The sequence below is a fragment of the Meleagris gallopavo genome, chromosome 2 (genome assembly GCF_000146605.3).
Source record: "Meleagris gallopavo isolate NT-WF06-2002-E0010 breed Aviagen turkey brand Nicholas breeding stock chromosome 2, Turkey_5.1, whole genome shotgun sequence".
Taxonomy (NCBI): domain Eukaryota; kingdom Metazoa; phylum Chordata; class Aves; order Galliformes; family Phasianidae; genus Meleagris; species Meleagris gallopavo.
In genome coordinates, this window is record NC_015012.2 from 5,237,975 (window position 1) to 5,251,600 (window position 13,626).

The 13,626-nt window shown below is 38.6% G+C and overlaps 1 protein-coding gene across 1 annotated transcript in view; it reads right to left on the reverse strand.

The window, feature by feature from the left end:
* KIF16B (kinesin family member 16B) overlaps positions 1-13,626 on the reverse strand; it is a 122,010-nt gene that overhangs the window by 72,112 nt on the left and 36,272 nt on the right. Inside the window, 3 exon segments of the mRNA XM_031552295.1 lie at positions 2,549-2,686; positions 4,485-4,536; positions 5,038-5,157. Of these exon segments, the coding sequence (XP_031408155.1) occupies positions 2,549-2,686; positions 4,485-4,536; positions 5,038-5,157 (310 nt within the window).

Sequence of the window (13,626 nt, forward strand, 5' to 3'; positions counted from 1 at the left end):
GGCATCATTATATCATCGTGCCACTTTTTGCATTATGGGACCTCCACATGCTTGTTATTTTTCAATTACTCTACTATTAAGGAATAACTACAGTCTTAACTTCCATTTGACAGAACTGAGATATGCAACATGAAAACCTATTAAAGAAAGAAAAGTTTTGATCAAAGCCACACTGTCAAATAACTCCTAAACATCAGGTTAGATTATCTGTTATTATACAATGCAGTTCCCCATCAGAATTCAGAATGCAAATGCACAGTGTTAATGTCGTCATGGAAACATAACTGGATTTGCTATGCTGTTTGCTTTTTATTTGTTTACTCTAAGCAATAATTCTTATTCTCCTTGAAAGTTAAATGGCAAAGAACGAAAGGTTTCACAGATACATTGACAGTATGAAGAACAGCAACAAGAACCATGCAGAACCAGCCTATCGTTTACGGACCTTTGATCTGGTAACTTAATGGGTGAACTCCAACACAAAAATGACCAGAGAGCATGGGAAATAAACATGAAGAATGTATATTCAAATATCATCTACACACAGCAATATTTTAGAACTGTACAAACAAAAGTATCTATAATTAAGATCTGCCTAACTTCTAACTGACTTTCATTTTGTTTTTAAAACTACTTCTATTAACTATAAAAAGAAACAAACATTGAGAGATTATGTTGACTACAGAAAGGTTGGCAGCTTAGCTTAAAAATGGAAAATGCAGTTTAAACTGAGGACAAATTTAAGGTAAAGGACAAGCTCCAGTGAATATTTGTTCACTTACTTTTAGAAATTCTACCAGATGCTCTTAATAAGGTAAAAATAGTGTAATGAGTTGCATTTACACAGAGGCCACATTAGCTAGAATTCACAAATGCAGGAATTAATCTGAAGAAGGAAGCGGTAATTAACTACTATGCCTCTTTATTATTATTATTATTAATAACTGTTCATTTGAAAATGTGTCGAATTTTTAGATGATCATAAACGGAAACACTTAAATATATCAGCAGATAATCAGCAATACCCAAATCAGATCCTTAGAGAGGCTGGCACTTCATGCTGTGAGACTAAATGCTAACATGGCTAGGATACATGCGCTGTGCACGAGTTGTTAAATCAGTTGATTTATCAGCTTTGCTAGCCCGATGTCATAGCTGTAACCCTTCCTTCAAACTCAATCTGGTTACACGGTTCACAGGTCAGCCTAGGCAGCTGTTTTGCACAATTTAGTAATTCAAAGCAACCCTTTCCCCTGCCCCCTTTTTCTGAGTTGCAAATTTGTTTAGACAGAAAGTCAGAAGGCAAAACAACAACAACAAACCACACTTTCACCCTTTACAGTCCAAATTTCAAGTCGATACATCACCTAGAGGAGAGAAATAGCATCCAAACTTTAACTTCCTTCTGAGGCCAATCAAACCTGCACTGCCTTTGAAAGGCAGCATGCTAAAGAAAAGATGAGCCATTGCAACTGCAATTCACGTTAAGTGTTTCTTGCCAATGTTTCTAACAGGATATCAATAGCATTTACTCAATTTCAAGACAAAAGGGGTTGGACTTTCTGACTGCAGAACTCTCATTCTGCATGAATAGACACTTGACAGAATCAACAACATCCCCTCCTCACACCAAAACTCCTTGTTTTCTGTAAGCAGAATTTTAAAGCATTTGAGTTCAGAAAGACTGAAGTCTTCTCTCACTCAGTGCTATTCTGTCCACTGTGTTCCTTATTTTTTAGCATAAGTTTATTCTGAAAGCTAATTTCTGGGAATGTCAAATGGCACTGCTTTTCAGTAGCTGGGCTGCAACAAAACCTCACTGCTCAATGGCTCTGCAGATCTTAGCTAAGTGAGAAGATATTCTTGGTTCTCCTGGAAGATCCTCAGAACCATCAGAACCTCTGCTGCAGTCTCCTCAACTTATTTGATGTCATTTCTTTCCATGCCAACAAAATACATCTTTGGTCCAGTTGTCCCAGGAGCTTTTTCCATTTTCAGATTTTAAAGCTTTAATATTAGATTTAGAATTTCCTGAATGTCACCTGTAAGGGTTACTCTCTCCCTATTTGTTCTCCCTATTTGTATTGTTCTTCAGCTGCAGCTAAAAGATGCTCCAGCTGAACTCCCTGTTGTGCAAGAGGATTTGGCAACAGTGTGTTAAGTGAGACTGGCCTGGACCTCTGAGGAGCCAGAAAAATACTTCTCTAATGCTATCGGTTTCCACATAACCAAAATATTCTTTCTATTAATATCACAGCAATCTGCCACGGAGTTCACTTTCCACATAAGCTTTGAATGAAATCAAATGGTATAAGTATCAGTTCATACTGAAGATCAAGAAGTGGCTTAAATTAGTAAAGAGTTCTCTTTACACCACATAGCAGTTCTGTGACAGAACAAGAAATCCATGGCTCTCCTGCTCACCTTGGGCTGCAGAAGAAATAGAATTAAAATTAAATGAATTAAACTGTAATCCCTCTATATACACAGTGGTCTTGCCAGAAAGAAACAAAGACACTCTCAAAAACTATGCAATGCTGGGTAATACCTTGGTTTAGGTGCGTGGCCTCAGTAATCTGAATTCCATTCACAGAACACTGTGCTCCATTCAGTGGTATTAGATTCACAGTACCATTAAGATTTTCAAAGATGCAATGCTCACTTTCCAAATCCAGACCATGAAGAACTAAACATACAAAAATAAAATAATTAGTCTTTTAATAACTAATAAGATTTGCATGCTGATTCTGATTCATTAAGGACATACTGAGTTACATATTTCCAAATGTCTTTTCTCATTTTTTTCTGGGCAATATTTGCTCTTTCTTTCATCACTTCCCACATTCCTTAAACAATGACCCCATTTTTTTTTTTTGTTTTATTGCAACAGAAGTGCTTTTTTTCTGATTTATTCTACACAATGGTCTTTTCTCATATGTTTTGGCACCAGATTAGTAAGTGCTTATTTTTTTCTGATAAAGAAAAGAGGAAAGGAAAGTTTATGAATTTGTAGAGACAGACTTTTTTTTGCCTAATTTCACTGAGATGAACTCACTGAGAGCAGCCCCATAGAGAAGCTCCTGGGGGTCCTGATGGATGAAAAGCTGTGAACCAGCAGCGTGCTCTTGCAGCCCAGGTGGCCAACAGTATCCTGGGCTGCACCAACAGAGAGGTGGCAGCAGGGAGAGGATTGTCCCCATCTACTCTGCCCGTGAGGTCCCATCTGCAGTATTGTGTCCAGGCCTGGGGCCCTCAACACGAGAAGGATGTGAAGCTGTGGAGTGAGTCCAGAGGAGGATCACAAAGATGCTCAGGGAGCTGGAGCACCTCTCCTATGTAGAAAGGTTGAGAGATGTGGGCTTGTCTAGCTTGGAGAAGAGAAGGCGTATGGGGAGACCTCACTGTGGCCTTCAGATACAAGTAGGAGGGGGACTGAATTTTCACATGGGCTGATAGTGATAGGACAAGTGGGAATGGCTTTTAACTAAAAGAGGGGGGATTGAGGTTAGATGTTAGAAGGAAATTTAAACTCAGAGAGTTGCAAGGCACTTGAACAGATTGCCCAGAGAGCTGGGGGTGCTGCATCCCCAGAGGTGCCCAAGGCCAGGTAGGATGGGGCCCTGGGCAGCCTGAGTTGATGGGGGCAGGCAGCCCACAGCAACGAGTTGGAACTGGATGAACTTTAAGATCCTTCCAACTTAAGTCATTCTATGATTCTATAGTAACATGCAATTCTAGACTGAAAGGCTGAAAAAAGGTTATATATTCCATTACGCTCAGGCACTTATAATGCACAGAAAGTAGCCTAACTGATTGATATGTGATTATCTCCACCCATATTACCTAATTTCACACGGTATTTATATAAAAATTTTAATCCATGCTTCTTTTAACCACAGGATATACACAAAATTGCATTATCTGACTTCTCAACTTTTCATTTGAGAACTTAAGGATGCAGCTTATTTCATGAAACTGCCTCTAAGCAACATACATGACAGGGCAGTTCAGCAATGGCAGTTAATTGTCTTTCAAAAAAGTAAGAAATACAGTACAAGAAGCCTACCTACTTTTCACTTAACTTCCAGAATTTTCTTCCACCCAAATCTAAAGACCTGAGACTGCTTTAGGTATAACAATATAAAAATATTCTCATTATACAAAGGTTAAGAGAATGATTGTGCAGCAGTTGTGACAGGTGCTGTATGAGAGAGGATAATATTTTTTAGAGAAGGCTATTTCAAGAGTAGAAAGAAATAAGAAACAAGTATGTGAATATGAATAGATTTGAATCCCACAAGCTATTTTGTAAGTCATGTTCCTTGAAGCATATCCCACGTAATACAGCCTTAAAAATTTCCTAAAAATTACAATATGCGAGAACATGTGAACAACTAACTGAAAAAAAAAGGAAAATTATAAAGCTCTGTTAACAGACTGGGATGTTAGAAAGAATGGAAAAAAACCAATGCAAAATTCCATACCAATATCCTGTTCCGTCACAGCATCTTCTCTGCCAACATATGTTTGACCCTCCTAATTAAGAGAGAAACATACACATTTTCAGTTGAAATCTCCCTTTCTCTCATACAAAGAAATGGTTTATCTTTCTCAGACAATTATGGCCCAGTATATGTTTCAACATACTACATTCTTTCCTTTGTATTTTAAGAAACACTTTCACATTTGTTATTAGATGATATATTAGCAAATTCAACTATCGTGCATAGGACCATCATTTTAGTTTTGAGACAATCTAGATCTGGATTTCAAGTCAAGCTTCACAATGAAATTAGTGGGAAGAAAAACCATACATAGGTAGATATAGTAAGTACCTATCTCTTGTTAACCAGTTAACCCTCAGGATAGACCTAAACTATAGGAGAGAAATGTAAGGAGCTTTTCCCACCATAGTGGAGACATGTAATGAGCACTTGTATGACCACTGTATTTAGACAGCAAATTAATACTCAATTTGTCTACTGAAAAAAAATCACACAGCATACAAAGGTTATGGAAGCAAAGATATTTATTTACCTTCAAGTGATACAAGATGATGCCAGTACTAAGGAGATCGTCATCAATGCCAATTAAATGAGGCAGCTCAGAATCTAACACAACACCTATCCCTTCTTTCCTCAGAGCCAAGGTTTGTTCCTGTAAAGGACAAAAGTATAGTTATTAAGATATGCAGGAAATACTCTTCATTCTCTTTTTAAACGATGTTCAAAGTAACTCATTCTCTGTGATACCACAAAAAATTGGCAGGGATTTTTTTCCCTAACATTTCAAATGCAACTTTTGTATTTCCAGTGAGTGTTCCAAGCTTACCATTCAGGAGATCTGTGAAGGTGTTATTTGAAAGAGGCCAGACAAACAGCTGAATTATACCAGATAAGGAAGATCAATCAAGAGAATAACAAAGCGGTGTTCTATAAAAGCAAGCTCTGTATCACCATACATGATAGTAAGAAGAATTTAAAACTACATAAAATTCAGTATGGCTAAAGAATAGGAAACTGAAAACTTTTTTGGCAGTCCTTTAAATAAAGTGAATCTTATGCAATTAAAACTCCCTTCACCTGAAAGCCCAGTAAGCTTAAGCAGGTAGAACATTATCCAAAGTAAAGGAAGCACTGACATAGCAAAGAAATGCAGGAAATATTTGCTGCACGTAATTTTAATTGAATTTTAATTCAAATTTTTAATTTGAATTTCCTTCGGGCCGCACTCTGCAGCATCTGTTGCAGAAAGCATCATTCAGCAGGAGTATAAGTGGAAGGCTTAGAAGAAACACAGAATCATTTGGATTAGAAAAGACCTTGAAGTTTATTAAATCCAACCACCTAACACTACCAAGGCTTCCAATAAACCACATCCCTAAGTTCCCCTCCCACACGTACCAAGCACTTCCACGGAAGACGAGCCCACCAATTCTCTAGGCAGTTATTTCCAATGCTCGACCAACTTCTATGTGAAAAAATTCTTCCTAAGATCTGCTCTAAGATCTTGACACAACACATGCCTATCACCTGTCACCTGACGACACTGACACCCACCTTCCTACCACCTTTCAGGCAGTTGTAAAGAGCAACTAAGGCCTCCCCTAAGAGCCCTCTTCCCCAGACCAAACAATCCCAGTTCCCTCAGCCAGTTCTTGTAAGTCTAGTTTTCTAGTCCCTTCATGAGCTTTATTGCTCTTCTTCAAATGCATTCTTGCAGCAAGGGACCCAAAAATGAATGCCAGCACCAAGTACAGAGGGATAATCACCTCCTGCTCCTGCTGGCTGCCTGCACTAGAGCTGACACAAGGCAGCATGCTATTGGTCTTCTTGGACACCTGGGCTCACTGCTGGCTCGTGTTCAGCTGGCTGTAGTCTAAGATCCCCAGGGCCTTTTCTGCAGGGCTGAAATCCTTCCAAATCCTTCTCTCCAGCACTCTCATAAGATCTCTAGACAATGATTTCTGTGCTTCCAGCTTTGTTCAGATCTCCATGCAGAGTTATCCAGGACCTATACCCTGAGGTATCCAATGCTCAGTGGCACACAGGAGGCACTGGAAACAGAGCTCATATTTTGCCAGCAGGCCATTCAACCATGACACTTTTGGCAGCGTAGAGGGAGTTTTCTTACTCTAAGGAGAATTTCCATCCAGGCCTTATAATGATTTGCTTCAAAAGCCTCAAGCCCATGCAGAGTTGTAAGGGTGCTGCCCTTTGAGCCTTCCTACAGCAAGGCCTGGCACCATTCAGGCTATGTGAAGACAGCAGCCAGCAGCAGAGCCACCCACTGGCTTTTGGGAAGCAAAGGCTCCTACATGCCCTGAGCACTTTGCCACCATCCCCACAGAGCAGGAGGGGCTGGGTAGGAGGCAGCAGGTCCCTGTGGCAAGGCTGCAGCCGCAGCCCTTTGCTCCTGGCCAGGGTAGGGTGCCTTTCCTTGGCCCACCATGCCCCAGCCACCTCCCACCAGAAGGCGAGCTGCAGCCATGCATCTGCTGATCTGAGGCTTGTTGAGGACAGATGAGAGCCTGGGAGAGAATGCAACTAGGACAAGTGGGCCAAACTGACCAAAGGGATCTTCCACACCACGTCCTGCTCAGCAATAAAAACTGAAGGGAGGAGTGTGGATGGAGTTTGCCAGGGCTGCTCTTGTTCAGGGTCTGGCTGGACTCCAGTTGGCTGGTGGGTACTGAAAATATCATGTGACTAGTTCTATGGGTATACGCAATACATAAGAGACTAACTATAGCTATGAAATAGGCTTTAGTATTCCTAAAGTTTACTTTGCAAATTGAACTCAAATCCTACTGGCTTCCCACACCTGGAAGGTAACAGCAGCAGACTATGAAGGTGCACACGCTGCTTCTCAAAATGAACCAGTTTTTCTACCTAAAGAATTAAGCCATTATAAGCCAAGGAAGAGTGACAACTTGGGAAGGAGAGGCAGCATCAGCTTCTGTGTATTACGAAGCACACACTTTTCTCCTGGTGCCAGTAAATACAGAAAACAAGTTTTCCAACAGCATGAATACTTCTCCAAGTTATCTTCACTCTTCAGAGCCAACCGAGACATTATAGCAATCTATCTGCTTTCTCTTGCAAATGCTATGTGCATTTTCCCATGTAGAGCAACTTGACAAATCTAAGAGTGAAGATCTACTACTTCATTTTTTTCTGCACAGTATAAAACATCGTCAATATCAACACTGCCTAAAACGTTCTCCTGTGACTGTACAAAAATGGGCAAAATAAGATGGTGACAACACAAAAAAGACTCCAAAACAAAACCAGGAAATCCCAGACTGGTCACGAGTGCACTAAAAAGTTCTCCAGCATTCAGAAAGAAGGGGAAAAAAAACCTGTGATTAATGTTGCCCTGCAGCTCTCTGACATTCAAACTGCATCCAGCTATTCCTTGATATTATAAAAGTGTCACCACATAAAACCAAAAAATACAGTTTAAATCACTGTTCAAGTGAAAAAGTAATTTCAGTCAAAATATCTATCTCATATTAAATATTTATTGAGTGGCACCTACTGTCACACATAATTCATAACCTTCCTAATATGACAAGACTGAAGACTTAGGACAGTGAATATAGGTGGCTGTTCACACAACTGCTGGCATCTCTGGCCCAATGCAACAGTTAAAACATTAAGAGCAGAAATTTTTTTCCAGCATAAACAGAGCATTTGCTAACATCCCTTACTGAGGAGAAAAAGGCATCCCAAGACATAAAGAAATTTTTGCTGGGAGAGAAAAATCTGCCACAAATAACTCAGATGAAAGTAAAAAAAAAAGCTTCAATTTTCAGTCTTTCATATTTAACACATTTACTGTATACTAAAAAAAGAAAGTGCATACAATTGTGATTTAAAATTGATGTGCTATTTATTCATATCTAAAATTAAAGAACACAAATTAAGTTTCTGAAACCTTACTTTGTATAAAGCTATTAGTCACAAATAGAACACGCTCTTGTAAGAGAAGTATTAAAATAAATGCAGGGGTCCCTTCTAACCCAAGCCATTCTATTATTCTATTATTAGTTTTTTTTACTAAAAATCCTGATGTTTAACTGGGGCTTCTGCTAAACTTTTAATCATTTGGCTGAAAATCTAATTCCAAATTCAAAAGAAAACTTTGAACTGTGCACTTTTGTCCTAAACCAAAAGCCACAAACACTTTCAACGGTATGTGTTACTCTGTTCTCCCACACTGAAAGAAAGATAAGAAAATGGCCACAAAGAAGCAGCAGGATTGCCCCTCTTTCACCCTTGATGGCATAGGAAGAAAACTTCTAAAGGAGGAAGGAAGGAAGGACCTTTTTTGAAATAAATTGAAGGACTGTATGCTATTCTAAGTCAGAGAAATTATTAGGTATGTTCCACAATTTGATTCGCTTTCATTTGTGCAACACCATTTCAGAAAGCAGTGAATCCATAAGCCAGAATGCCAAGAGCAGGAAAGGTCATCGTCCCCATTAAAAAAATACTAATGCAGAAAATGAATGAAAGCCTCAAGGCAGAATTTAAAATACTTGCATGCACTGCATGCATCTTATCTTGAATTATCCTTGAACAAAAAAAGTGCACATGTACTCCCTCTGTATTTAAGATGCGCTCATAAACTGTGGAAAATAAAGCAAGTCAAGTATTACACACAAAGGAGCACTCCAGCGAATATAAATGCCTGTGCAGAGAAAGAGAGTTTTCTTCCTTCGGAACCTCTAGATTAAATAGGATCATTTTGTTGAAATTCATTCATAAAATAATTCTGAGTCAGTACACAAGGAAACACCTTCTTGAGTCACAGCAAAGATAGGAGGATTAAATTGTTTGCATAAATGACAGGCTCTTGGAATTCTGCTGCCAGAAACATCCTGATGGGGTAAACTCATGAGCACTTCTCGGGTGCATACAGGAGCTACCACTGAATCCCTTCTATGCTGTTGTATCACATGTGCTGAATTAACTGCATTAAGGCATCTCCAGGCTTGCAGTTCAGAAACACGTTTGTGTAAAGTAGCTATATGAGTCTGTAAGTTGAAAAATAGTGTTGTTTAGCTGAGAATTTGCTCTATCAAACAGTACTATTGTGCTCTTTGTATCAGTTGTGGTTTCGTAGAATGGCCTGGGTTGAAAAGGACCACAGTGATCATCTAATTTCAACCCCCCTGCTATGTGCAGGGTCGCCAGCCACCAGACCAGGCTGCCCAGAGCCACATCCAGCCTGGCCTCGAATGCCTCCAGGAATGGGGCATTATTTCCATGGAAATAAAGAAGGGGCATTACTTTTAGACCAATCTTTGCGCAGTTGCCCATGCTAAAGAACTTTTATGATGCACAGCATTTCTTTCTATGCATTTAATACAGGTAAATAATACAGACAAAGGCACACAAAAATATTAAAAAGCATACAGAATTAGCATAGTGCCCTTTTAATGAACAGAATTCCTTGGTGAAGTCTACTTTCTTTTATACTTTCCATCGTGAAAATCTGAATTCTTCTATTTAAATATGCAGTGGTTAACTGCTGGCACACAGTTCTGAGAAAACACCGTGCAGAGGCTTGCCGTAAAGCATAACATTATGCTAGCTAAGTAAATTGTCCAGATGTCTATATTTAAATTATGCAAAGATGCATAATACCAGATTAAAGAAGTTATGGGTAAAATTGTGCAATTGCACAACTCTTTGCATTAATATTTAACCTGATTACATACTACAGCAAATTCTTATGCTAACAGGTATTTTGGGTGCATCTGATTTCATTGCAAACCTGCTATTATGTCCTAGGCTCACAAAAATGTCTGAAGACCTTCAGTGTAAAATCACTAACATTAAGCTCCCTATAAAATACAAATATGTACATTGTACACCAAGGAAGTTTTTAATTCGTTTCCCTCCAAATAAGTATTCCCGATATTCTACATTCCCTTTAAATCAGCAGAAATGCTTCATACCTACAGAACAAGATACTGTGAATCACTCAGAATTCAGAGGCACCTGAAAATGTTTATTTCAGAATCAGCAGATACACCAAAACAAAGAAGCTATGCAAATGGAGGCCGTAAGAAGCACGGATCAGCTGGTCATCCTTTGATCAAGGTGGGTAACAAACCTAGGACTTCACAGCGCTTCAGCAATGTTTATCACCCAGACACAATTACAGTTCCACAGCAGATGTTTTGGACAAATGTAAGAAGCAAAATTACAACAAAAAAAGATACGCATATAACAGTCAAAGCTAACTTATGCATGTGTCCTGTATGAGGTGTACACTGCTTGCATTTCCAGAACTAACCTTTCAAGAAATAGGAAATGATGCATAACTGCAGAAGGGGCACCCTGATGGAAGCGAACGAAAACCAAGCAGGAGAACTCCTCAGTGGTCAATGCTCACTGGCTATTACCAATACTAGGGAGCAGAAAAGAAAACCATTCAGCAGCAGATCAGAGAGGAAAAGCAATCCCTTGCTAAACTGAAGGATACTGCTGATACAACTTACATAGGTGCAAGAAAAACTGGACAAATGGCAAGAAAAGGAAACAGGGAACCACTATGCAAGGGTATCTATCACCTCTGGTTCCCTAATGTCAAGAACTGCAGGCACAAAAAACATGGAAAGATTTCTGGTAGAAGCTTGGCCTCTTTTATATTGCAATAGTGGGCACTGTTGCCTAAATTACTTCATCTACAAGCCCATTTAATCTGATCCAATATAATCTTTAACAGCTGCACAATAGATGAGAATGTTTGGAAGTCTGATTTGAAACCAGGTTTACTAGCCTTTTTATAAAGTATTTTACCAGTAAATGCACTTAGAAACATGTGTTACCAACAAAAAAATCGAAGTCTCTTTTGTATCCCACTGATTTTTGCCTTTAAAAAAATTTTAGAGCAATGAATTATTTGGCTATTATGCATAAAAATCAACATAAAAAAATACTTTACATTTGCTGCTTTAATACAATAAATGTTTTTTCCTTCTGTGTTCTGACGGATTAAGATCTTACTCCTTGAAACACAAATGTGTGATAAGAAAATCTCATAATGATTCATTATGTAGCATCTTCGCTTTTAAAGAGTTACCTTTCAGAGATAGCTGCAGTGAAATGGCAAACATGACAGCAGCACTTCTGACTGAAGAGAAATGCCTCCTTCCCTGGCTGCCTCTGTCTTCGCAATCTGTGCACTCTCCTACAATTCTTAACATTTTGGATTTTTGGATGACTTCCTTTACCTAGACCTTTCTTTTTCTTCTTAATTTCTTCAAGTTCTACTTTAGTGATCGCATAGATGATGCATTTTCATGTACATATATTTGTCCCTTTCAGTAACACAAAGCTTTCTGAGTTTTTACACCAAGTGCAACAGCAATACTAGCTCTAGCTATACTCATAGCTTTATATTTCAAAGCCAAGGTACACTTCATGTCTTATTAACAGAAAAAAAACAAAAAACCAACACAGGAACATTAACTTGAATTAGATAGAAAAAACCTGTGTCAAGCCTCTCACTGAACTCTGACTTACTAGCACAAGGAATTTTTCATGTAAACTTCATTAACCTGTAAATCCTTTCTGCGCTGAGTTGCAGGTTGCCACCCTATCACGAAACTGAGCAAGTTAAATTGAAGATCATCAAGGTTTTAGAGAATAAACCCCAGGAGTTGTTTTGCTGAATAAATTACTAGAGCTTCCATCACACAATTACAGTACACAAACTAGATTATTCTCCAATTTTCTATATTAATATATATTGCTTTGACATCCTAACTAAATTATCAAATAATCAGGAACTGAAATCAACCAAACAGTATCTTATTATCATATGATCTATTCCAGAGAACTCTAATTTATCTTTCAAGTTACAAAATCTTCCAGATTTGACACTGGGATGTGGGATGCTTTTATTATTCCTACACCACCCTCCATGTAGCAGTCCATTCACGTGTTTAGCTGTGTTAATCAAATACTCTTCTGAAATATGAGTCCTTTCAATGAAAGTGAAAACAGACTGCTTTGCTATTATGTATGCCCTCCCTCCTCAGTTTCTTTTTATACAAAGAAATACTTTTACCTTCTTAGAGAAGACAAACCATCCTTCAGCATGTAATTACCTTCTGCAAGCTTTGAGGTTTTTTGCAAATATATTAATCCCATTAGGTATTGGTAGACAGTAACTATTCTTCATGAAAACATCTAATGAATTTACCTCGCATGCAAGCCTCAGTGTCTCATGCAAAACCCACTAAGCACTTCCATTGTGTGTTCCCAGGTGAGCAATCTAACACTTGCAAAACACCAACCTCTTGCCAAGCCAAAGTCTGCATCAGAGCTCTGATAAAAGCCAGCCCTGTAAACTCAAGTATGCCACAAGATCACTACACCAGTGTAAACCAGCTGTGGAGCGTGGCTTAGGTCCATCTACACAATTCATTTTCCTTCCAAACACAAACTTCCGAACTTAATTGCCACTCAAAGATTATTTCCACTATTCCAATCTACAGATCTAGATTTTAAATGGATTAAAAATAGCAGTATTTAAGAGGAATACACTGCAAGTACACTGGTGTTTCTATTTACAGAAATTGTCTTGATTGCAGATTTCATTCTTCTGAAAGAAACGTGCCTCAAAAACAGATGGACTACTCTGAATTTTCGACTGCTTTGCATGCTAATTATTATAAAGAATGCATGGCCCACTATTAAAGTTGCAGTCAATATTACGAGATGAGCATACTAAAAAATTAGTGAAATTGCCAGTTATCTCTAGAAACAAGAAAATTCCTTTAATTCTGGGATTTCAGGAATTTTGCTTCTGCTTGAGATGCTAGCAGTGTTCCTCCTATCTGAGAAAGGAAGAAACAAATGTGACCTCCTGTGCTGCCAGTGCAGTTCCCAAATAGTTTAATAAATCACTTGATGGATTCCAACTCAGGCTCTCATCCACTGCATAACTGAAATTGTTTTCACAAATTGGGCCTGAACTTACTAATAGTCAGTTCATACTCCTGAATTCTGAATCACTATCAGCATTCAGCTGAAATAATTATTTTGCTTCTTGTGTATGTATTTATTGATATAATTACTGTCAGTGTTTGTATCCCTCTCTTCT